General features: G+C 36.6%; 1 protein-coding gene across 2 annotated transcripts in view; it reads right to left on the bottom strand.

Moving 5' to 3' along the window:
- Positions 1 to 27342, bottom strand: part of NEDD4 (NEDD4 E3 ubiquitin protein ligase) — a 142190-nt gene that overhangs the window by 30354 nt on the left and 84494 nt on the right. For both annotated transcript variants that reach the window (XM_061431208.1, XM_061431207.1), the window contains 7 exons: positions 19198 to 19248; positions 17498 to 17559; positions 14624 to 14726; positions 9713 to 9879; positions 7390 to 7507; positions 7136 to 7303; positions 2410 to 2475 (listed from right to left, as the gene is read on the bottom strand). In XM_061431208.1, coding sequence (XP_061287192.1) covers positions 2410 to 2475; positions 7136 to 7303; positions 7390 to 7507; positions 9713 to 9879; positions 14624 to 14726; positions 17498 to 17559; positions 19198 to 19248 — 735 coding nt within the window. The remainder of the gene's footprint in view (positions 1 to 2409; positions 2476 to 7135; positions 7304 to 7389; positions 7508 to 9712; positions 9880 to 14623; positions 14727 to 17497; positions 17560 to 19197; positions 19249 to 27342) is intronic.

Raw genomic sequence — 27342 nt, 5'->3', positions numbered from 1 at the left:
TCAAAAGTTACCCCTGCTTTCTTTCTGTGAAGGCTGGGGAAGTGCTGATTACTGTAGTTCATTGCTAATGAACAAAAGAGGTCTAGTTTTCCAGGTTTACTGAAAACAGTCCAGGTCTGACCTTCCTTTTGTCTTTTGAGTTAGATTAGACTCTTCAACGTTTGGCCTGGTTCCCTAATGTGTCTTACATATTAATATAAAAACTATGACCACTAGTCTGTTCACTAGATACCCCGTTCTGTAGATACACAGAGGTAGATGTACAATGCTGACAGTTGTAATGAGCTCTGAGTCTATAAAATAATGGAATTCAAAGTTGCCCGGCATTACAAATGTCTAACAGCTAGTGAGTAGATAAATGGGATGTAGTAAACACATCTACAATGATGGACTATCATAAGCTCCTGAAACATGTAGCAACATGGATAAATCTCAAAAACATCGTAGTAAGTGAAAGAGGCCAGATGCATAAGATGGCACACTGTATGATTCCACTTAAGTAAAATTCCTAGAAAAGGCAAAACTAGCAACAGAAAGCAGACGAGTAGTCACCTGGGGCTAAGAGTAGGTATTAGGATTAAGAACACTTTTTGTGGTGAAGGAAGAGTTCTCAAACTTCACCGTGGTAGTGTCTGCACAACTGTATAAATTTACTAAAACTCATTTGTGTACTTAAAAATGGATGGATGTTATGGTATGTAAATTATACCTTAAGAAAGCTTTGTGAAAGCAAACAAATCTCTAATCAGTGTATTAAGAAGGAAAAGGCACGGAAACAGCTTTTCCAGTACACAAAATGTAAATCGTCTCTAGATTCTGTAGCTCATTTGGTGCACTTAAAATTGTTTCTTGGATGAGTGCCTGTCAGTGAATCAGAAGTTCACCAGTTTCACTGCACAGAGGACAATGTGAAATGCAGTGGGAGAGACACCTAGGGATCTCAGTTCAAGTGGCTCCAGGTGAGTGGACAGAGGATGACATCTCATAGCATTATGGATGGCATCATCAACTCAACAGACATGAGTCTGAGCAGACTCTGGGAGATGGTGAAGGACAGGGAAGTCTGACATGCTGCAGTCCATGGGGTTGCAAAGAGTTGGAAAGTTGGAAAGTTGCAAAGAGTTGAGCAATTGAACAGTAAGGTGAGTGGAGATGGCTAGACACAGGGCACTAAGTGAGAGGAAGGCTAGGGAGGGCAGTCTTTCTGTGACATCCACCTTCGTGTTGAAGGTTGACACTGACTGGGCCAAATGCACAGGTGGGTGCCCCCACCTCCTTCCTCCGCACAGTGCCCATGTTCCTCTCTTGGTGCAGGGCCACCTTTTTAGATGGATCAGCCAATTCAAGGCCTTTTGAGCCTGTGAATTCCTTTGCTGGAACCCCCATAAAAGTGAAAAAAAAAACCCTACTTTTCAAAATTAATATATAGGCTGCCATTCAAAATCACAAACTGTTGGTAGAAAAAAAGTGAGGTGGCCGTTCCAACTATGGACGTGGAACACACACACACCCATTTGGAAGAAAGAGCCCAGGCAGGAGTGAAGGTGATGGTGGTGGGTAGGTGGCTAAGGGATAGAGGAGGCTCAAGGGGCTGGGAGCCTGGACATTTACATTTGGTTTAAAAAATAAGTGGGGACCATATAAGGAAGAGACCAACTCAAAGCAGTGAAAATGAAAGTCGCTCAGTAGTATCTAACTCTTTGCGACCCCATGAACTGCAGCCCACCAGGCTCCTCTGTCCATGGGATTCTCCAGGCAAGAATACTGGAGTGGGTAGCTGTTCCCTTCTCCAGGGGATCTTCCCAACCCAGGGTTCGAACCCAGGTGAGAGCTGAGTCAGAAAGAGGATGGAGGCTGGGAGACTAAAAGGCCTGAAGCTATGAAGTCTAAGCTGTAGTCAAGGTCATGTTTAGAGATGCTACCTAAGAGGCAGTGGATGGTTTGGCAGCCTGGAAAACAAGACTGAGAAGGGAGCTTACAAACTCCATCCTGGCTGCTGAGCCTGCCGACACGTGTACACACCCACCCATATGACCAGCTGTTGATGTAGCTTCATGTCTGGGGCAGAAACAGCTGCAAGACACATAGGCTGGGCACAGAGCAGAGGCCCCTGGATACCACAGTCCTGATCAGTATGCAATACATCCAGCCTGCACAGCACTTCACCTGCCAAGCCTAAATGCCACCCACAGCCATGTGGGGACTTGGCTTTCTCACTATGAGAGAGACAGTTCTCTGTCTTTTGTCTTTAAAGGGCCTACCTATCCCATTCTCCTCCCACAACCTCATCCCCCAGAGCCCCGATACTATGCTGGAGCAAACGTTCATATTCAGTGTTCCCCAAAAAAAAAAAAAAGTTGCTGAGTCTTATATTTTTATTGAGGATTGAGGGGAGGGGCTAAAACTTACCACAGGAAGTGTAGGCTGTTCCTCAAAAGTATAGGCTTGTAAGCTGCCTCTTCTGCTGGAATGATTCTTATATATAAAAAAAGAACAATGATAACTTTAGGTCTCTGCTTTGTCTTTGAATGGCAGATAAGGTAGTGGGGTAGGTGTGATGGAGAAGAAAAACGAACACCCACTCCACCCACATGGAGATTCTCTCAGCCTCGCTCAGCACCAAATACCTTCCAAATTCCAGCTCACAATTCTCCACCTGAGTCCTAGACTGTCTCCTGGACACCTTTTCTTGAATGTCTAACAGAGAGCCCTTTATTGTGTTCAAAACTGGACTCAGTTTTTCCCTGTCCACACCCACTCAAATCCATTCCCTCTCAGGTATTCCTCATCTTCAGCGGGCAGCCTAGGAGGCCAGCAGCTGCCCCCCAGGCAGACAGCAGTCAGTTCCCTGAGTTCTCCCCTCCTGTCCCTTACGGCCAGGTCCGTCACCAGATCCTACACATTCTATTTCTTTGCAAGCTCTCAAATACATTTCCCTTGCACTTTAAAAAAAATTTCAAGTTTTCATCACTTGTCATTTTGACTATTACTGTGGCAACATCCTAACAGATTTGACTGCTGCAAGTCTTTTTTGCTTAAATCTGCTCTCCATACCACGAGTTGCAGCCAGACAGCATTCTGCAGCACAGATTTCATCGCCATTCTCTCACTCAGAGCCCTTCAATGACTTCTTCCGTCACTAGGGTAAAATCTACAGTACAGAACACAACGTGAATGAGCTTCCAGAAGAGCTCCAGTGAGCTTCCAGGGCTGACTCCAGCCCTCTTCCCTCACAAGCCACCCTCTGGACATTCAAGATTACTTGTTTCCTAGAAATCCAGTATATTTTCTTTCCTGTGCTTTTACATGCATGCTGTTGTCACTTCCTGAAATAGTTTAGTTTTGTTACTTAATGACATTAACATTTATAATATATGTAGGACTTAATTCAGAGGAGCCACTGTAGGATTGTTTACAATAACAAAGAACTGTAAACAATCTGAAGTCCATCAAAGGAAACTAGAGAAACAGCTTAAGGGTTACTTGCACAAGGGAATGACGTTTGATTATTTTGTTGGTAGTGGTTATAAAAAAGAGCACCTCAATATTGACTGAAATGGTCCAATGTCTATGATACAGTATGTAAAAAAAATAAGTTACCAAAAAGTGTGTGCAAGGTGATCTCAGGCTAAAAAACTGATATACAAATATGTGTGCATGCATCTTTATGCACACAGAAAATGTTTAAGACTATATATGCCAAACCACTTATACCCTGAGAAAACCATTAACTGAAAAAGATACATGTAGCCCACTGTTCATTGCAGCACCACTGACAATGGTAGGACGTGGAAGCAACCTAGACAACTGACAGATGAGTGGATAAAGAAGCTGTGGTACATATATGTAATGAAGTATTACTCAGCCATAACAGGAATGCATTTGAGTCAGTTCTAATGAGGTGGGTGAACCTAGAGCCTACCATACAGAGTGAAGTAAGTCAGAAAGAGAAAAACAAATATTGAATATTAACATGTATACATGGAATCTAGAAAGACGGTACTGATGAACCTATTTGCAAGGCAGCAACAGAGATGCACGCACAGAGCACAGACTTGTGGGCATGAGGAGCAGGGGGAAGGAGAGGGCGGGACGAATGGAGAGAGTGGCATGGAAGCATACACTATCATATATCTAACAGACAGCAGTGGGATTTTGCTGTATGATTCAGGGAGCTCAAACTGGTGTTCTGTGACAACTGGGGAGGGGATAAAATGGGAGGTGGGAGGGAAGTTCAAGAGGGAGGGGACATATGTATACCTATGATTGATTCATGTTGATGTATGGCAGAAATCAACACAATATTGTAAAGCAATTACCCTTCAATTAGAAATAAATTAAAAACAAAAAAAAGATATGGTGCATGTGTGTGTGTGTGTGTGTGTGTACACACACATAATGAAATATTACTCAACCATAAAAAAGAATAAAATAATGCCATTTGCAGCAACAGGGACAGACCTAGAGATTATCAAACTAAGTAAACGAGAAAAATACCATATGATATCACTTACACATGGAATTTAAAATACAACACAAATGAACTTATCGACAAAACAGAAACAGAGTCATAAACATAGAGAACAGACTTGTGGTCGCCAAGGGTGAGGAGAATGGGGGAGGGATGGACCGGGAGTTTGGGATTAGCAGATGCAAACTATTAAATGTAGAATGGATAAACAAGAAGGTCCCACTGTACAGCACAGGAAACTATATCCAATATCCTGTGATAAACCATAATGGAAAACAATACGAAAAAGAATGTGTGTGTGTGTATATATATATATATATAAATAACTGAATCACTGTGCTGTACACCAGAAATTAATACAGCACTGTGAATCAACTATATTTCAATAAAATAAATTTAAAAAACAGTATATGCCAAACCATTAATGGCAACTGATGGAGCATATGTCAGAGGTAAGACGGAAAACTCAATTTTTATTTTATACACCTCAGTACTGTTTCAATTTTTAACCATGACCATACAATACTTTAAAAATAATAAATTAACTTTTTTGAATTAATATGCACATGGTAAGAAATTCAAAAGGTACGAAAGACATATGCTCTGCTCACCCTGTTTTTCTCTTCAGAGCTGAGCAAGGTTACCTAGTTTAGTTTTCAAGAAATATGATACACATATTTATTCTGTCATGTAAATAATTGTATAAATGGTAACACATCAAACATACTGCTCAGTACCTCAGTTTTCCACTGAGCAATATTTCTTTGTTCCATACAACATATGTATTCAAAGACACTTCATTCTTTTCAGTGACTGCATAGTATGCCATTGTATAGATGCCACCTATTACTTTAGTAATTAAAAAAATAAAAATAACAGGAGGAAAGAGAATAGGATGTCACCATCAAATCAATATAGCTTATCCTTTAAGTCTTTGACTGATCTTTCCCACTCCTCAAACAAAAACATGAAATGACATGAAAGGAAGATAGATGGATGGAAGAAAGGAGGGGAAGGGAGCAGGCAGGCCTATCTGCTCTTGGATATTCACACAGGCATTTACATAGAACTGTCTACACTGAAGCATTATGAGAAAGGTGCTAAAACAGAAGTCATCAAATTTTTCTGTTAAGGTCCAGATAGTAAGTAGTTTTTGTTGACTATCTTGTCTCTTTTAATTTACTGTGAAAGCAGGCACAGGCAATACTTAAACAGATGGGTGAACTGTTTTAATCAGCATACAACCAGTATGTAGTCAGCCCTCCATATTTACTAATGGAATGGAAAGTGCAGAATTCCAAAAGGAAATGACCACAATATCCTTGGACACCTCTTTGTCTTCCATTGAAATGTCTCCTTTGATACAGATGAGAGAGTTAGCCACAAGGGTCCCATCAGGGCAGTGTTATGTTGGAATACTGGCTTCTGGACCCCAGAGGTAGCAAGTTTATAGTGGCTGCTGGAGTGAGAAGGTCATCTATCTCTTTGTTTAGTCAAAGTATATCAGCTCTTTTTCACATGTGTGTTGCTGACATGTGTGGTATCCCTGAAAAGGAGAAGAGTAACCCCAAGCACCCAGGACTTGGCCTGGCACTCATCAGCACAATTCAAGACAAAATCAAGACTACTTTGTAATCATGCCTAAACACAGCAAAACATGAACACTGTCCAAGCCACAAGATACCAAATATCTCCCTATATCCTGCCAGATACAAGTGACTGCTGCTTTTTGCTAATCATAGCTTTAGCCTTGCTACAGATAAGATTTAAGACATCACATCACAGAATTATCCCTGCTTCCTGATAGCATCCAATGTGAGGTCCTGCTTCCTTAAACCCTCCTGAAAATCCCCTAACACAAGTTGAAATCCTTTAAGTCTTTCATAACATACTATTACCGAGATGTTCATGGTTTGTATTCCCCTTGCTGAAATGAATAATAAACTCAACTTGTTCAATTACAAGTGTGTTCCTGATAGTCTGTGGCTGAGGGCATTGATTTATGTAATGGATATTTAGAGTCCAATGACCATGTGGATTTTCCACAACTCTGCTCCATACTGTTAGTGAGGATATTTGAAAATGGCCATACTGTAAAGTACAAAAGTCCCTTACACATTATTATGTGCAGTTTAAGACAATGTTTTTCATCACAAGAAAAAAAAACCGCGAGGTGTTATATATTAACTAAACTTACAATTTCGCAATACATAGATCAAATCATTATGTTGTACACCTTAAACTAACACAATGTATTATGTCAATTATATCTCAACAAAAATGGAGAAAAAAGACAACCTTTTATGTAAAGGTTAGATACTGAACGGAATAATGGATATATGTGTGTGTGTGTGTGTGTGTGCAAGTGTGCATACTCAGTTGCTGTATCATGTCTGGTTCTTGCAACCCCATGAACTGTAGCCCACCAGGCTCCTCTGTCCATAGGATTTCCCAGGCAAGAATATTCCCAGGTTGCCATTTCCTTCTCCAGGGGATATTCCTGACCCAGGGATCAAATCCACATTTCCTGCATTGGCAGGCAGATTCCTGACCACTGAGCCACGAGGGAAGTCCACATATATTTATATATAAAATACATATATAGTATTTATATATAAAAATATAAAATCCTGAAGCTCTACCAAAATCTAAGAATCATCTTACTGAGTTGGATACTGGCTGGCCAGTGGCTGAATTTCCACCAACAGTGAGTCTGGCATTCAATTCTTCTGCAAGATGAGTCTGGACATCCAAGTTATTTGATGGTGGAGATGAAGGGAAGGCTTGATGGCCGTACATGGTGGCTTCATCTTCTCTTATAATTTCCCAGTTCTAAAATGAACAGAAGCTTAAGCTACATACTTGAATCAATTGCTATAACATATGTCTACCAACAAGAACGAGAAAATGATTTCTACCTCAGAAGATTCTCGGTTGTCAACACTTTCTGTTTCCTCAGATATCTGCCTCCTGGTGGTAAATGCACGCTGGGCTTGCAGTTGAATGTTACCATTCTCAGCATCTGTTAGGTTGTCCCTGCATTAGAAATGTAAAAGCCATCATCCACGCCTGAAGAGAGTTAAAATGATAGCTAAAAATTCTGTGTTCATTTAGAAAGTATCCATATTAGATCAGAATTTATAGTTTGGGCCCAAAGGCTAGTTCAACATGCTCAGGTTAAGTTGTAGGCACAGCAGTACCTTCCGAGTACCTTATGGAGTTAAAAATTTTTGTGAAAATGTGTAACGTGCACAATATTTTCATTCATCACTGTACCTAGGAAAATGTCTCATGTGTATGGGCACTCAAAAATATTTGTTGAATGAATGAACACCTGAGTGTTGCATAAGTACTTTTATTATACTATTATTTAACCATATTATTACAAGAGTAAAATCTGAAGTAGCTCTAGAAAGCTCATAAAACAGAAGCTTTTTAAGAGTTGCATATACACCTTCATGAATTAGAAAGTAACATTTTCCAGAACTGATCTTAAGCCAAGGGTCTACCCTCTAGTTTCCCATGCATGAATGCAGAAGGCAGAGGAAAGACAGTATAAGGACACTATAATTAAAAACTTAATAGATTATAGATTAAATGGTATGTGTTTTTGATCATATACAGTAATGGGCCTGTTCTGAGAAAGGACAGTAGTAAAGGAGTGTCTGAATTTAGGAAAGGCATGGTAAATCAGACTGCATATCCTTTCCGCAGTCATTCATTAGTTATACTACTCTAGCTAGTCATGTTTAATATAGCCAGACCATAAGATCAAGAATTTTGTATAAGTATTTAATAACAAGATTACTGTTAATTTATCTAATACCATATACGCCCAGGATATTCAGAAGACCAATTCTTGCTGTACAACTGTAGTGGTCCTAAGGGAATGCCTCGTACATTTTCCCCCCAAATAAATGATTTTTGCTGGCTGAAAGCAACCTCAACCACAGTGAAAGAAATGTGATTCTGCTCAAGTCAGGCCTGCCACAATACAGGTATACAACAAGATGTTTCAGAATTTTATCATGCATTCAGTCTTGTAATCTGTATGCCATTCTACAGATCAACGCCTCTGTGACACAAAGCAGCTGGATCATCAACTTGCTTTGGAAGCATTTGAGATCAAAAAACATCTACAAAAGTGCTTGGGGATTTCCTTGGTTGTCCAGTGGTTAAGAATTCACCTTCAAATTGCAGGGACACAGGTTCAATCCTTGGTCAGGGAACTAAGATTCCACAAGCCGTGGGCAACGAAGCTGGTGTGGCACAAATAGAGAGGCCACACGCGGCATCTAGAGAAGCCTGAGCCGCAACTGCTGAGCCCACGTGCTCTACAGCCCTCACACTGGAAAAAGAGAAGCCTGTGTGTGCAGCAACGAAGACCCAACGCAGCCAAAAGTAAGAAAAAAAAGTGCTGAACCATGTGTGTGTGTTCAGTCGCTCAGTGTGTCTGACTCCTTGTGACCCCATGGACTGTAGCCCACCAGGGTCCTCTGTCCATGGTATTTTCCATGGCAAAAACAATGGAGCAGGTTGCCATTTCCTAGTCCAGGGGATCTTCCCGACCCAGGGACTGAAACCACATCTCTTGCATCTCCTTCACTGGCAGGCAGATACTTTACCACTAGTGCCACATGGAAAGCCCCATTTATAAAAACCAGTCTGATGATAATAAAAGAAAAATATCACTGAGGAGACATAAATCAGAATACCTGAAAGGCCATTCTGTCCTTGATTCGGATACATCAGAAATTATGTACACATTGACCAGACTGGCAAATGGGTGTTTAACAAAAGAACTTATTATTGGGTCCTTTATATTTTATAAAAATTTCTGTTTTAAAAACACTGTGCTGTAGAAATCAACTTCTCATTATATTTTAGTAACAAACTAAAAAATCTCCAAGATTTTCCACCTCAGTCTAGAAAGAAAAATGTTCCTTTTGTGGCTATATAATAATTTAAAACAGAAATAACTGACAATTCATTAATATTAAAGAAGCAATCAGAAGGGTGATATTTGTAATTCAAATACTTTTTAATACTATCAAATCATTTTAAGAAAGAAACATCTAAGATAGCACTTTTTATGCCCAATGCCATAAAAAAAAAATCCTAGTATTCTTACAGTCTTTGGATTCCCATACTATTATGAATCCATTTGAGTCATGACTTCATAATGGAAATCAGTGGTCAAAATGTATTCAGATTACAAACACAAAAGTCACCAGCACGTACTGAAGGGTTGGTCTTTTCCACTGTGTTCTTCTAGATTCATGGTTTACATAGTAGGTCCTTCCAAGGATATCCTGTCTCTCTTCCCATCCTGGAGGTAGAGGAGAAGGTTCCTGTTGCTGCTGCAAATGGCAAGCAGCATCTGGTTGGTCCAAAACTACCCAGCCAGGCTGAAAAACAGAATGGTGACAATTAAGTTTATGCTTAATTTTTTTTAACCGTATAAATTAATGCCACTAGCACCACCTGGAAAGCCCATAAATTATGCTAGAGGAAATTTTAAGAGATTGAGCATACCCAGTTTCAAAGACTATGCAGACAGAATGAGCACACTGTCAACTTTTAACACCTAACAGGAATATCTGATAATAATGAAGTTTGTTTGTTTGTTTGTTTTCAAAATGATAACACTTAGATTTTGCTTGAAAAAATTTAATTTTTTTTGAAAAAATTTAAAACATGTCTAATAGGAGAAAAAGGACTTGGAAAACTTTAAAATAAACAGCATTGGAAGACACTAAGAAATGGAGAAGCATAGTTCAACCTCACACTATTCTCTAAAATATAAACAGGGATCGTGTCTTATTGGGCATTGTCTCTCTCAGAGAGAAAGCACCTTGTTAATGGTGGAAGTAAATAACTCTCTGAAACTTGAAAAAAATTGCTGTATGAAGGTCAAACATGTAGAGGCATGATAGGGAAGGGCAAATGATTTAGAAATGGTGATTGAAAAGACATTATGATTCTCTGGTCTGACTTTTCTCTTTCTCCTCTGGACCATGGAATGGCATTTTGGTCAAGTCATAAAACAGCCAGAGAAAGAAAGTTTTGTTTTGTTTATATGCTAGGAAGGCACTGGAAATTTCCTCTGAGACTAGCAAGCGGCAAACATACAAAAAAACCTTAGCTAGAGTAGTTAGAGTAAGGAATTATTTGAAAAAAGTAGCAAGGGTTAATGACATGATTTTATACAAGAAACCTCAAAACAGAGAAGGCAGTCAGTAAAAGGTTCTGCTAAACACCGATATGGTTAGGAAGCATAAATAAACTAGCAATGAAAACTTTAAAATTCTCCTAAAAGGTACACGAGAGAAGACCTGAGTGAATGAAAAGACAATGTGATCTTGGCTAGGGAGATTTAATCTCACAAAGACATCAATTCTCCCCAAGTTAATTTATAAAGTTGTCAAGATTTAAATAAGACTACATCATGGATTTTTAATATAACATGACAAAGCCATTTTCAAGTTCAAATAGAAACAAAAACAAGCAAAAATAATCAGCACAATTCCAAAAAAGATGAGTGAAGATAAACTTTATCAGATAAAACATAACATAAACCACAATTAATTAATAGAATTGGAAAGCTAAGAAAGAGAATCCAATTTATAGAATTCAGTATATGATACAGGCATTTCAAATCTGTAGGAAGATAAGCAAATTACTTAGGAAAAAAAGGGAAAAATTATTTGCACTGCTACCTCATACCTTATAACCAGAATGTTACAGATTGAGCAATACTTAAAATGTTACAAAGTAAAACCAAAATGTATTAGAACAAATCTAGGGATATTAAAAAAGTATATTCTAGGAGTAAAAAACCATTAAGTATGACATCAAACCCAGATGGCCTGAAAGAGGCTGAGTGATTTGATTATAATCCCCCAAATTTGTACATGGCAAAAACTACTAAATAAAAGTTAAAAAAAAAAAAAAGAGAGAGAGAGAGAGAGACAAACTGGGGAACATATTTGGTACCATAATAATAGGTAAAAAATAATTTCCTTAATATATAGAGTCTTTTTTTTCTGCCTAGACATTGGGGATCTAGTACTGGAGGACTGCTGTGCCAGCCAGGTGATGGTTTAGAAGACAGAAGAGAATTCTTCCCTCTTGGAAGGTGGGGTCTGAACAGGAAGGGTCAGGGAGACCTTGGGAAGAAAACAATTGTTTTCTGGCAGCAGACAGAACAGGATAAGGCTGAAGCAGGGTTGATCTTTGGCTAGTGCCAAGGAGAGGGTTATAGACTGAGGTGGAATGGAAGGTGAGGCATAGGAGAGAGGAAGACAGACAAAATTATTCCAGGAAAAGACATATGGATGGGAAGTAAGACAGATTCCTTCTCTTTCTCCTTCTTTATTTTCTTTTTATTTCTTCGATAGGAACTGACATCTTGCTAATTTTGTTTCTTTTTATTGCCAGGAACTCCATTCTTTCTCTCTTCCCTCTACTTTTTCTCTCCATTGATGTTTACCTTCCTTCTCTCTCTCACTTCCTTTCCCTTAAATGATTATGATAGAAGATCTATATATCTAAAAATCAGTCTGTACATATCAAATCACATTTTATTTCTCTGGTCTCAATTTTAAAAGCATGTGAGTTGAGTTTTTATATTTCACTCTCTTGGAAAAAAAGGACCAATTTTTAAAAATATGGTCACTGATTATTTTTCTGCAGATTAATAAAATTTATTAATAAATAGGTCCTCACTACTGCTGTAGAAGATTATAAAAATATTCAGAGCTTGGAAAATGGTACCAAAAATATTTCTTTAGAATCTTCTTAAAAGATTTCTCTATTAAAGGTTTTTTTTAATTGAATTTATGTTACTCAAGTAAACTTCTGGAGGGGAAAAAAACTAATTTAATTAAGGGCCTATTTTTTTAAAAACCTGTTTCAGTTTGAGGAAGAAGTATAGTTATCCATTTGTTTACCCATTTCTAAATATAAACATTGTTTAGAAAGAATGGGTTTTCATTTTCAGTATAGAATGCCTCCCTATTAAACATGTATCAGCTAATATTCTTCACAAAATAATTTTCTAAGGATCAATGTATGTTATTTATTTACTAACCTCAAAGCTAACATGCAACCACCCACAATTTAACAGTCAAAGATGGTCAAAAAGAAAGCATTCAGAGGTACAGCAAATACAGTAGTAGTAACCACATAAAATACATAGAGCTAAACCTAAAGTTACAAGGGGTACAAAAAAAATACTACATAATTATGTACTACAGTCACACTTTACCAAACTTTATCCTACCAGGGTATACACTGCCTAAGAGTGAGCCTCTTTTGAAAATGACAACTGTTTTCTTTAAATGGTAGGATTTTATATATTCAGTCACAAACCAGATGTCAAAGACAAGACTTCTCTGGTCATTAGCTACACAGAAGATAAATAAGCACAGATTCATGTGTTTGAATTCCTAGGGCCTTTCATAAATAAACTCCTACATGCTTACATCTACTGAAATTATAAGGTGGATTCTGAGGGAATTCAAAGTTGAGACATGAGACCACAAAATGAAGCGAAGCAGCTCTACCCACAGAAACTGAACTGTGAATAAGGTACCTGTGATACATGCGTGTGGGCAAAACTTGGAGCAGGTTACCAAATAATGAAATGCTGTTAGAAATTTTTTAAGTTACTAAATAAAGAATTTTCTTTCTTTATAGCAGACATCCTTCATTTCAAACAGAATTCCATTATTCAGGTTTCCCTGTGCACTAAAATGCCAGTTAGAGAGAAAATTCTATTCAATAAATTCCTAAATTAAAAAAAAAAAAAGATTATTATATGACACATCAAAGAAAAACTAAAAAGAAAAAAAAAAGGTATCAAATAAGGGCATTAGACATGAGAGAGGATATTAAGTTTCTTTGGTCACCAGAGTAATAAGGCTAACTATTTAAAGAAAAAAGTTCTTTCTTTCTGTTGTTATAGATTCCCCCACAAAGTAAAATCTCATCAGTGCATATAAAAAAAATTCCCAGGAATCTTTGTCGCAAAAGCACTGCTTGTTATCAAACTTTCTCAAGATGTTTGGGTGTGTGATGCAAAGCCCAGCCCTGGGGAAGGGTCCCTCATCCTGACAGTCCTTCTGGAGACTTTAGCAGACCCTTAATCAAAAAAGCATGACTACTGAGGAAGAGGCACACACACAACCCCTCCAAAGCAAACTGATGCCACAACAAAGGGTGCTTTCAGTCAATGTGGTTAGAATAAGGTGCTACCTTCTGATGATAATGTTTGTTAAGTGGGAACCTCAAGAGGCAAATGTTTTTGTTCCCTTTTCAGATCACAAATTTTTTGTGCTGGAAGAAACCCTAAGGGTAGCAGTACATCCTGTCACTCTGCAAAGGAAGAACCTGAAGTCCAGAGAGGGTTGAGACTCACATGGTCACTCAGCTCATAAGTGGCAGAGCTTGCGACTAGGAGGGTTCCAAATCCCTGTCCAATTCTATTCCAAATACATGTTCTCTGCCTCTTCTTCACTTATCCCAAATGTAGGTGGCTCTGCCCAAATCCTTGACTGGACTTCCTTTTATCCTATCACCCATGAAGATGGTTAACTTCTTTTGGCCTCCAATAAATGTGGCTTTTTATTAGATCACTTATATATATTTTGTTTCTCTCTCTCTCTTAGTCTCCTTTTCTATGAGCCCTCCCACACCCACCCCAACCATGATAGGAAAAGTAACAGGAATTACATTTCATAAAGAAGTTCCTAAGTAGCATCTTCAAATTTTCCATATATTTAACTTTCAAACAATAAATTGTGTTCTTACTTTAATAGAGGGGGCACATGACATGTTTTTAGAAAACTCTGAAAAACTACAAACAGTTAATGACTTAATTACAACAAATGCTTTCATTTATAAACATTGTAATCTCTATTCCTTAAGCTTTAAGAATGCCATCAGTAATGGCCATTCATTTCACAGAAATATCCTTAGAGGAAAGAAATGTTTAACAAATTCTTGGGTAAAATAAACAAATGTCTAGGGAAGTAATTTTTATTGCACACATTTAACTTTATTAAGCAGTTATTTTTTCTTTAGAGTATAGTAAAATAAGAAATTGGATATTTTTCTTCTTAGTTTAACCAAATATTTATAAAATCTCACCTCTAATTCCTCAGCCTGTTCTGTGTTATCGTCTTCTGAGCCACTGGTTTTAGGTAAGTAAGTCATTTTTAATCTCAGATAACCTTTAACTCTTGATTTGTGACTGTAGAAAGAAAATAATAATTCATACAACTTTAACACTAGGAAGAAAACCATTCATTCAATAAGAGTTCATTGAACATCTACTAGCTTACTAGGAGAGATTCAAGACAAGTTTCAATGCAGAAGAAAAAGGAATAGATGGTGGAGAAAAAGAAACATCCATAAATAAATAATTGTTATGAGATAAATAAGGAACTATGGAAGTTTAAGTGAAAGATCACAGAGATCTTGAAAGAGAAGCTGGCATCTGGGTTGGGCTAGAAGACTGGGGAGGATTTTGATCTATGGCAGTCAGGGAAAGGCATAAGAGTAGAGAAGAGGGCAAAAATAAGGAAATAGATGGGAAACCAGGGGTGCAGTTAAGGAAATGGAAGTAGCTGAGGTTGGCTGAATTACAGGGTATATAAAGGAGGTGGGAATGGTCCAGCTGATGAGGTCTAAGTGAAGTAGAACTTTTAGATTTTATTTTGCATAGAATTTGGAGGATAGGGAAAGGCATCCTCACAGATGTGCTTTAGGGATAATAATCTAGCCATGTTGTATAATAGAAAAGTAGAGAGCAAGGTCAGGTAACTATCTGAAACCTAATGTCTTTGACAGCTGTTTGAATCTGTCATATATTAATTTATCTAATCTACTTTCATACTGTATCTCATACCACCTCTTAGAAAAATGAGTTGTCTAAGTTAAGGGTTGCTTCCCAGAGTAGTAATATTTAATTAAAAAAATTTTTTAATTTATTTTTGCCACACCCACAGCATGTGGGATCTTAGTTCCCTGACCAGGGATCAAACCCATGCCCTCTGCATTGGGAGCATGGAGTCTTAACCATGGACCACCAGAGAAGTCCCCTCATTCATTTTTTTTTTTTAAAAAACCTGTCTTTCTTAAGATTCTAACTTAAGACCTAACTCTGTCTATTGCCCCCACCAATTCTATAATAGCATCCTGTTTACTTAGGAAATCCTTGCTTGTCATAGCTTTCTATATTGGTTTTCTGGATAATTTTTATAGATTTCAGTTATATAATAAGACATAAGGGTCCTAATTTTTCCTCCTGTCTTCAAGAGGTACTCCCCTATGCCTCTCTTAATCTTTTTAGTTGTTCTTCTCTACACAGTTCTCATGGATTTGGAAAGTATCCTTCCCTGACTGGTCAGTAAGCCCCCAGTGCTTATTTCCAGATCACTAATGTGACTCGTGTCTCCATAGTTAAGGGGGTATGAACACTCTATGACTTCTTATAAAAGATAGATACAGAAAACTTACTCAGGTAATATTTTATAGGAGGGTTTCTCTACAATGATAGGTTTTATTACGTTTTTCCAACTAGATAATAAGCCTGTGGGTTTAAATTTATTGATGTTCAAAAATAATCTAATAATGTATTTGGATAAAACTCTTTCTGCACTTGCAGCAATACCAGTGCAGACAGAAGATGTAAACTGTTATAGTGTTTTAAAGATAAAGACACCAGAAAGCATTCAACAAATTGAAAAGCAGGTTATTAGGGCAACCAAATAAGAGAAGAACTAGTTAGTTATTCTTGGTATACAGATGTCACAATCAATTCAAAATTAAAGCAAGAAAAGGGACTCACATTGCACAACTTCTACAGATATTAAATGTGACTTTAGACAGTAAATATGAATACAGTCAAAGACCACTGTTCCCTTTATTTAAATTTATATTAAATTTATATTACAATGAATATTTAAATTTTTTAATCAAAAATTTTACTAAGTTCAATTGCATTTTCTAGTTTTAAAGAGAAAACAAATAGTTTTGCACAGATGTCGTTCCTTGGCTTTACTTTGACCTTTTTGTCAGTAAATTCCCATACATGTCTTAACTAGATTTTACTAGATTATGTGGTACAGAAGATCAAAAGGGGTTTTATTTAAAGCTTAAACTTAAAAGTTTTTGACAAAAATCAAGTAATTCAGTTTAGGAAAATGGAATTATGAACATGCTATTTGGGTTTTAAATTACAGTCTTTGCTCATGTATTTTCTCTAAATATTTGAGTTTTCTGAAATTTTTTTTAAATGAAAGTATGCAAAATGTAGTTACATTTCCTTGAAAATGTTTTTGTATCAAGTTGGATTCTTTTTTTTGGCTGTGCCATGCAGCTTAGGGGATCTTAGTTCCCCTACAGGGACTGAACCGGGGCTATGACAGTGAAAGTATGGAGTTCTAACTGCTGGACCACCAGAGAACTCCCTAGGTATTTTTTTTTTAGATAAACTGATGTTTGCAATTTTTCAAAACACAGTATGACAAAATTACACACAGTATAAGATATAAAATACATATAAAGTAATGACATATTTCATTCTTCTAGTCTGATAAATATTAGAGAGAAAAGTCTTTCCCAAAGGAGTATGATCACTTTTCTATATTTTCAGAATTTTTGTACTATGCATATATAACTGTTTTTGATTTTTTGATGTGGACCATTTTTAAAGCCCTTATTGAATTTGTTATAATATTACTTTTGTTTTATGTTATGGTTTTTAGGCTGTGAGGCATGTGAGATCTTAGCTCCCTGATCAGGGGTCAAACCTGCACCCCCTGCATTGGTAGGCGAAGTCTTAACCACTAGATCACCAGAAATTACTTTTTAATCAGAAACAGCAATAAAGCTTTAAAAAACTAATATTTAAAAGTAACTTATTTACAAAGGTTTAAACTGATTTTCCAAAGGGGCTACTGTAAAGTATAATGATATTTTTAAAAAACCTTCATAAGCTATTATTTTATATTTACTGACCTTCTTGGATGAAGAACAAAATCCTTAAATGTATATGGTCTCTCCATTCTTGGATTTTCTGTCTAGAATAAAACAGTGGGTTTTCAAGATATATCTATAACAACAAAAATATATACTTTTCAAGAATATTCATAAACTATGACTTAAGTCATAATTGAAGTTAGAAGTCAGAAAAAAGTAGATTTAGCTTATTAAATGGTTACAATTGGTGGTTTGACAATACTTTCACCTTCCTGCCCTGTAGGAATTGCTCCTGGCAGCACAAGTCAGTATAAAACTATCTGAGCAGGTGTTTGTGAGGCCAAAAGGAGGGTAAAAGCAGAAAAACACTAGAGAACGGTTAGTGTATTTGTGCCCCAAAACAATATGGAGTATGTATTCAATAAAATGTTGGCGTGGTTAGACCACAGAGGCAATTCTAGAACAAAAAAAGTAAGCAGCTTGGAAAACAAGACTGGATTAAATTCATTATTAAAAGTTTGCAATGTCTAAAGACTGTAGAGAGACAATAAACATCTGAAAAGATTGATCAAGAATTAGTACTTCTCTTTCTTACCAAGTTCAGCAGCCCTTTGTTTTTATTATTCTTTACTTCTCTGCTGCATTTGACATTGTTAAACTACCCATTACATCTAGAAACTCTTAAATTCTCATGACATCATTTCACTTGGGTCTTTTCTGTATTCTCTTGGTCTGTCTTCTTTCTCCTCTGACAGAAGCACACTGATGAACTTTCAGTGTTTGGCCTTCAACGCTTTCATCCCTCTCATTTGGACAGCCCATCCTTCTCAGAGATTCTGCAGTTACCTCAGCAGTGATAACTCTCAATCCTTCCAGACCCTTTTCCCTACACAATTTATTTTTATACCTCTTCGGTTGCCTGCTTTAAGTTTCATTTTTCTTGTTTTCAACTGATATGCAATACGGCCAAAAATAAACTTACCATATCTTAAAAAAAAAAAAAAAAAAGGCTTTCCTCCTACTCTTTTTGCTTGAGATACCAGCCTTATCTCCCAAGTTCAACATGTATTATCTTTACTTTCTGCTTCTTTTGCTTTTTTCAACTGGAGCTCCTGGTCCAACAATATCACGTAATGAAATATCTCCTGAATCTGTTTTCTTCTGTTGCTGTATGGTTGGTCCATATTCAGTTTCATGCCCACGTTGTTGTAATTGATCAACTTCTTTCTGTGAAACTAAGCTTTCCCCAGTCTAGTTTTTCAGTAAAATATTTTCAAAATGATCTCCCTCAAACAACGCTTTCAGGATGTCAACCAACTTCAGGGGCTCTCTATTTCTTTCTTTTTAAAAAAAAATTCAGGCCCTTGTCATACCTTCTAAGTTCACTTAGGCCTTTTTTAAAAAAATTAAAATTTGTATTTTATATTGGAATATATCCAATTAACAATGTTGTGATACTTTCAGATGCACAGCAAAGTGACCCAGCCATACATATAGTATTTCCAATCTCCCCCCAGTTCCCTTCCCGACTCTATTTCTTACTGGGTTTCATATAAGGGAATCTTAAAACTAAAATGGAAAATTGAGATGTTTTCAGAAAATAAGAGGCTCAAGAATTAACAGCAGTATACACTTTACAAATCAAATACTTACATTTACTATATTGTGTATCTGTTAAGGATTTATTAAAATAAAAAGAATAAACATTAGAAAGTAAAATCATGGACATCTATACCAACCGGTAATGGATAAAGAGGAACATCCACTTGACCTAAGAAATCATCTCTTGTCTACCAAAGAAAAAAGAAAAAAATAACATTAGTAATATGCTTGATCTTTCTGGAAAACTTTGATAGCTATTGTCATCATTCATAAAAATATATAGAAGTTTTTTTGTGTTTCTTTGTTTAACCCTATGAAATATTTATGAAAAAATCAATGGAAAATAAAAGGTGATACGGTACAACTTCTGGTAATGGCAGAATAGACTAAATTACATTGAGCCTTCTGAAGATAACAACTATATACTCTGAAAATATATTAAACAACTATTTGAAAGCAACACAGAATGACCAAAAGCAAGCAGAAACTAGAAAGGAGTCAGTCCTTGAAAGAATGAACTGTACTAGGTAGGATTCCTGTTTATATGGCTTTTCACTGGCAGTACTCCACAATTCATCTGAATGACTGGAACTCACAGAGAAATCAGAAATCTTACTCATTTGAGGAGTCTGAAAACTTAAAGTCAACAGTCTAACTGGAAAGTGAGGGGGACAACTCCCAAAAGGAAGAAGCCATAAGAGTCCCTCCAGATCTATGTATAAACTCCACCCAAATTCCTAAAGGCTGAAAGAACTCAGCATAGATTTCATAGTTGATATTTTCCTAGGGAAGCTAGCATTTAGAATTCAGTTACCAACCCGCTACAACAAAAATCAACACTTTTCAGGGAAAGATGATCAAACTCAATGTCTTCTTCATCATGTGCCACTTACACAGTCTTATATACAATAAAAGTCACTGAGCATACTAAGAAATAGAAAAATAGGACTCAGAAGCAAAAGGTAATTAATAAAAACAGACAACAAGATAATCCAGATCTTGGAACTGGCAGAAAGGAAAATTAAAAGTAACTATTACAGAGATGTTCAAGGACATAAAATGGAAAATAAGGTCAAAATAAACAAATATATGAGGAATCTATAAAAGAAATGAAAAATATAAAATGAAATAGGAATTATAAAAGTGAGTTAAATGTATAGCTTGAAATACATATATAACTAATAAATAGAATATAGGAATTGAAGATCAGTGGATCGGCTTAACATATGATTGAAAATGACTAGAGAAAAGTTCTGTGAACCTGAAGATACATCAATAGAATTTACATAATATAAAAAAAGAGGACTTGTGGTAAAATACCAAGCAGTGTAATACATATGGCAGTGAAGTTCCAGAAAGGAGAAGGGGGGAAGGAAAAGAGAAGAGAAAAAGAGAGAGACAGAGAAAGAAGATAAGGCAGAAGAATATTTTCAGAATAAAGTCACCAGCTTCTCCAAATATTAACATCTCACATAACCCTAGCACAATGATCAAAACTAGGCAAACCCCCTGGTGGCTCAGATGGTAAAGCGTCCGCCAGCAATGCGGGAGACCCGGGTTCAATTCCTGGGTTGGGAAGATCCCCTGGAGAAGGAAATGGCAGTCCACTCCGGCACTCTTGCCTGGAAAATCCCTTGGACAGAAGAGCCTGATAGGCCACAATCCATGGGGTCGCAAAGAGTCGGACACGACTGAGTGGCTTCACTTCATTAACACTTCTGTTTATTCAATCTTTTATTCTTAAGCTTGTTTAATTGTTAAAAAAAAAAAAACCCTATATATATAACAGACTGTAAATATCTGTCACCCATAATCTTAATCAATTTATGAGTGGCACTGGTGGTAAAGAACCAGTCTGGCCATGCGGGAGACAGAAGAAATGCAGATTCGATCCCTGGGCCGGGAAGATCTCTTGGAGGAGGGCATGGCAACCCACTCAGTACTCTTGCCTGGAGAATTCCCTTGGACAGAAGAGATGGGTCAGGTTACAGTCCATAGGGTTGCAAAGAGTCAGACACAACTGAAGCAACTTAGCACACACGCAGGCTTATGAAAACCTTGACCCTCTGATCCTAGTTCCTCCTCTTCCAATCTTAGTTCCCCAGGGGAACTAGGATTAACCGTTAAGTAACTTCTCTGAGACTTTCTTGTATGTATCCATCCACATACTTAATTTTTAAAAAATTGAGAAATAACTGACATGCAACATTTTATGAGTTTCAGATGTACAACATAATGATTTAATATTTGTATACACTGCAAAATAATCACCATTACAAAATTAGTTAACATTGGTCACCATGCATAGTTACAGACTTTTTCTTCTTATGATGAGAACTTTTAAGATTTACTCTCAGCAACTTTAAAATATGTGATACAGTATTATTAGCTATAGTTACCATGCTGTAGAGTAAGTCCTCAAGACTTATTTATTTTAAAACTGTGAGTGTGTATCTTTTGACTCCCTTCACCGATTTACCCGACTCCTCATCTCCTGCCTCTGACAACCATCAATCTTTTCTGCATAAGCTTGGTTTTTGCTTGTTTTGTTTTTATATTCCACATATAGGTGAGAGCATACATTATGTGTCTTTCTCTGAGTTATTTCACTTTGCATAATGCCATCAAGGTCCATCCATGGTATTGCAAATGGCAAGATTTAATTCTGTTCTTATGGCTGAATAATATTCCATGGGGTGTGTGTGTGTATTTTTGAATATGAGAGTGCATATATCTTTTCAAGTGAGTATTTTTTTCTTCTTTGGATAAATACCCCAAAATGGAATGGCTAGATCATATGGCAGTTCTAGTTTCAATTTTTTTTAGAAATCTCCATACTGTTTTTCATAGTGGCTGTACCAGTTTACATTCCTACCAACAGTGCATAAGGGTTCCTTATCTCAGCATTGTTGGTAGCACTTGTTACTAGCACTTGTCTTTTTGAAAATAGGCATTATGACGTATGTGAGATTATATATCTCATTATACTTTTGATTTGCCTTTTCCTTATCAGTTATAATGAACATCTTTTCAGGTGTCTGTTGGCCATCTGTATGTCTTCTTTGGAAAAACATCTATTTATATCCTTTGTCCATTTTTAAATTGGATTGTTTGCTTTTTGCTATTGAGTTGCACAAAAAAACCAGGAATAACATTAACTAATCTACAGATCTTACTCAAATTTCACAAACTACCATACTAATCTTGGTCCAGGGTTCAATCTAGGATCATACATTACATTTAATTGCCATGTCTCCTTAGTTTCTTAATCTGGAAAGTACCTCAGTCTCTTTGTTTTTCATAATCTTGACATTTTAAAAGAGTACTGGCTAATTATAGGATATTCCTCAATTTGGGTTTGTGTATTGTTTCTTCATGGCTGAATTTAGGTTATGCATTTTTTGGTAAGAATACTATAAAAATGCTGTTGGTGCACTTCTCAATGAATCATATCAGCAGGCAAAAATCCTGAATCTTACACATTATGGACAGTTAAAGATGATTAACTATTTGAGGAAAGTTTTTTACAAGAAAAAAAATAAGAGACCAAATCCAAAAAACAAGCAGCAAGAAGGGAGTCAAATGAATAAGAATTAAGTCAGACTGCAGGAGAAATACTTGAGAAAAACTAATGTTCTTGGAGATAAGAGACAAACATCTAGCAAATAGGATAAAAAGTTATATATATATAAAAAGAAGCAATTAAAAAACAAGAAAGAACTCTTGGGAATTAAACATTATCTGAAAATAAATGTTTAAGCTAGAGTTAAAGAAATTTCTCAGAAAGCAGAACTAAAACATCAAAGAAAAAGACGGCAGAATTCCCCAAGTAAGGAAATTACAGGATAAATTCTAAACGGCAACTTCTAAGTAGCACGCATTCCAGAAAGAAAAAAAAATACAGGGAAGGAATAATCAAAGAGGCATTTTAAGAAATTTTCCTTATACTCAAGAAAATGAATTTTGACAGTGGAAGGCCTCACTGAGTATTAAGGAAAATGGTTGAAGAAAAGACCCACAGCAAGGCACATCACTGTGACATTTCAAAGCACCAGAGATAAAGAAATTCCAAGAGCTTTGAGAGATACAAAACAGATCATACTCCAAACTGAAAGACAAGAAATAATGCTTTCAAAATTCTGAGAGGGAAAAAAAAAAAGTATCCTGCACAGAATTCTATACCCAGCCAAAATATCTTTTCCAATAATGAAAGCAGAATAAAGACACTGGTGTTCTAAGGTAATAGAAGATATATTTTGCCAAAAATGAGGGAGTACAACATGGTAAGGAAAGATGCAGAGGATTCAAGACAGGAGACAAGAAAAAAGAATCTCTAACAGGGTTTTGTGAGGATTAAATTATTTAATATACACAAAGTACTTTGCATAAAACATAGTAGGCAGTAAGAGTTGGACTGTGAAGAAAGCTGAGTGCCAAAGAATTGATGCTTTTGAACTGTGGTGTTGGAGAAGACTCTTGAGAGTCCCTTGGACTGCAAGGAGATCCAACCAGTCCATTCTGAAGGAGATCAGCCCTGGGATTTCTTTGGAAGTAATGATGCTAAAGCTGAAACTCCAGTACTTTGGCCACCTCATGCGAAGAGTTGACTCATTGGAAAAGACTCTGATGCTGGGAGGGATTGGGGGCAAGAGGAGAAGGGGACGACAGAGGATGAGATGGCTAGATGGCATCACTGACTCGATGGACGTGAGTCTGAGTGAATTCCAGGAGTTGGTGATAAACAGGGAGGCCTGGCATGCTGCAATTCATGGGGTCGCAAAGAGTCGGACATGACTGAGCGACTGAACTGAACTGAAGAATTCAATAAATGTTAACCATTATATTTGAAATGCTAGATATTATCATGAAAATTCTGCTCTCTTTACCATGGACCCATCCTTGGACATTTCAAATAGATACATACCATTAAAGAAGCATGACTGGAGAAGAAAGCCTAGCAAATTAGCTTAGTTTAGGGGCATATTCCTATTCTTGAACATGAACTGATGATAATTTTTGAAATGGACAAGTTGCCTTTAATGATACCCTCAAGGCTATGCTGTGGTATATTTCTTTTTTTGTTTTTATGGCAAGCAGATGTTATATCCCATAAATTTGATCTTTAAGAAGCTATGAATAACAAAGTAAAACACAACAAAATACAGTTAAATTTCAATCAGGATAACTGAGGGATAAAATATTTTGGTTAACTGAATTATCTAATAGGTTAGGCTTAACCAGGTAAAGAAACAAAACATTTTTGGTGGATTTAGTCTTACTGAATAGCCCTGGCAACAGTAAACTGAATTCAGTGAGCATCTATCTGTTTGATGATTCATGATCTTTTAGTGCTTCAAAAACATTGATGTGGTCCCTTATCACTAGAGTAACACACATAGAGAACAGGGTTTCTTAACTTGGGCACTATTGACAATATAAGGCAGATAAACTTTTTGTTGCTGTGGGGTCTGTTCCATGCGCTGAAGGATGTTTAGCAGCATCCTGAAAGGGCAACCCACTCCAGTACTCTTGCCTAGAAAATTCCATGGATGGAGGAGCCTGGTGGGCTACAGTCCATGGGGTCACAAAGAGTTGGACACAACTGAGCAACTTCACGACATCATGAGGTCTCTACCAATTAGATGCCACTAGCACTCCTCCATCAGTTGTGATGACCAAAAATGTCTCCTGGCATTGCCAAATGTCCTTTGGGTAACAAAACTGTCCCTGGTTGAGAACCACTGCTATAAAACAGAATGTCTCAACCAATGAGCAAAAGACACTCCACTTTAAAAAACAATGGCTTTACTGAGATATAATTCATATCCTATACAATTCAACCATTTAAAGTTTGCAATCAATTTTAGAACATTTTCATCACCCCCAAAAGAAAATCCATATCTATCAGTAGTCACTCCCCATTTCCCTCCTCTTTCTTTAGCCCCAGGCAACCACCAATCTACTTTATGTCTCTATGGCTTTACCTATTCTGGACATTTCACATAAATGAAGTCCTACATATGAGGTTCTTTATGACTGGCTTCTTTCACTTACAAGAAATGTTTTCAAGGTTCATTCATGTTGTAGCAAGTATCAGCACTTATTTCTTTTTTACTGCTAAATATTACATTATACGGACATATCATATTGTTTATCTGTTGATTAAATTTGGACTGTTCCCATTTTTTGGCAATTATAAATCAGACTGTTATGAATATTCTAGTACAAGTTTTAGTACTGACACATGATCTCATTTTTCTTGGGTATATTCTTAGGAGTAGACTTTCTGAGTAATTTGGTATCTCTTTAATCTTCTGAGGGACTGCCAGACTTTCCAAAGTGGTTGCACCTTTTACATTCCCATCAGTACTGTAGGAAGGTTTTTGATTTCTCTATATCCTTGCCAATACTTATTATTATCTATCTTTTTGATACAGCCCTCCTAGAAGGTGTGAAGTGATATCTCATTAAGGTTTGTTTGCATTTCCTTGATGATCAATAATGCTGAGCACATTTTCATGTTTATTGTGCTCCTTAGTTTTTAAAACCTCTTTCTTATTATAAATCTTTCCTAGAGATTCAGTCTCCATTACAGAGGCAGTGCCTGGTCACTGTGGGACAGAAAGAAAACGTCTTATCCCATATTCCTTTTTTCACTGATTGCACTGTGTGAATAAGAGCATAGAGCAAAAAATTCCACATCCTGAAACGTTCCCTGTCTCAAGTATTTCTGATATGTAAAAATGCATTTTAGAAAGTTCTTGCAACAAATCTTCCTTCTTTAAAAGAGGTGATCTAAAATGAGCTTCTTAACATCTACTTAAAATGAAATGATCCCAAAGAACCATATTTCTAACACTGGAAGAATGAACACATTTTCCAAACTAAAAATCAATGTGCATGGTCTGAGGCGATGGAGAATACAAAACTTGGAACTATCCTGGAAAGTCTGGGACATATGGTTACTATAAATATAGGACAATTAGAGGTTCTTTTTCCATTTACAAAGAAAAAGCAATAGTTTAAAATTCATTCCTATGAAGGCAAGTCAGTCTGTGATGTTCATTAATGTTTCCCTAGCCAACCAATTGTTCCAAACTGAATATTCAAGCCTTTCTTTGTAAGAATTATTTCCTATATTGAACTGCATACAGCTCACTTCATAAAGCAAATTTGCATTTGGTAAAACAGAAGTCATTTAAGAATGCCTGAAAATCTGAGAAAGAATTTAGAACAGCGGGTGATTTTAAACAACCATCTAGGGTACAGTTTAGTCAGCAAAAAACACTTTTTCCAATATCTAAAGATACAAATTTTAATCTCTTAAAACAATTTTTGTAATATTAAAAGATAAAAATCCAAATTGCTATTTTTGCAAAACTTCAATTAGAACTATATACATGGCTCTAAGTTTATCAAGACAAACATTAACTTTGATAAACCTGCAGAGCGGCTGAATGCTCTGCTTTACAAGAACCTAACGTTATAAAAAAAAAGTCAAAATTTTAAAAACAGGTATGTTAAAGTGTCATAGCTTTGAAGAATACTTGGCTTTAAAAAGTGTTTCTACTAAATCTGAGTTACAGATAACTTCCCAGGGTAAATCTACTGTACAGAGCAAAATATTAAAGGAAGAATCACTTCCTTATAATCAGAGCCAAGCAACAGAGCCAAAGTTTTCTGCTGTAATATCCAACTTTTCATTTCAATCATACATTTTAATCACTAAAAATGAACTTTATACCTGGTCATTAAATATAACATAGTTTCAATTTTCAGATTTAGCTATCATCAAGTCTATTATCAGCAATTTATAATCAAGATAATTTTTCAAGTTCATTTTAAAACCACACACACAGGGTACAAAATTAAAAGAAAAAAATTCCTAGCCTCCATCCATCTAACTCTACACTCTGTCCACCCAGAGAAAATAGCTGTTATTTTTTGTGTTTGGTGTGTCTGAAACCATTCAGAGTGATCTCTGATACACTCTTATGTATCTTGATTTTTTGCTCTTCAATATCTCTAACGCCTTGTCCAATCTTGGTCCACAAAGAGATATTTTACATATTTGATGGGGATATAGTATATGCCAATGTATGGAATACTGAAACTTATTTAGCTAGTTCAGATATTTAGGTTGTTTCTGTCTTTTGCCCAGGGCTTCCCAGGTGGCACAGTAGTAAAGAATCCAACTGCCACTGCAAGAGATACAAGAGATGTGGGTTCTATCCCTGGGTTGGGAAGGTCCCCTGATCAGGAAGATCCCCTGGAGTAGGAAA

This window comes from Bos javanicus, chromosome 10 (assembly GCF_032452875.1).
Source record: "Bos javanicus breed banteng chromosome 10, ARS-OSU_banteng_1.0, whole genome shotgun sequence".
Classification (NCBI taxonomy): Eukaryota; Metazoa; Chordata; class Mammalia; order Artiodactyla; family Bovidae; genus Bos; species Bos javanicus.
Note: the sequence above shows the minus strand (reverse complement) of the source record. Positions and strands in the feature narration are given on the sequence as shown.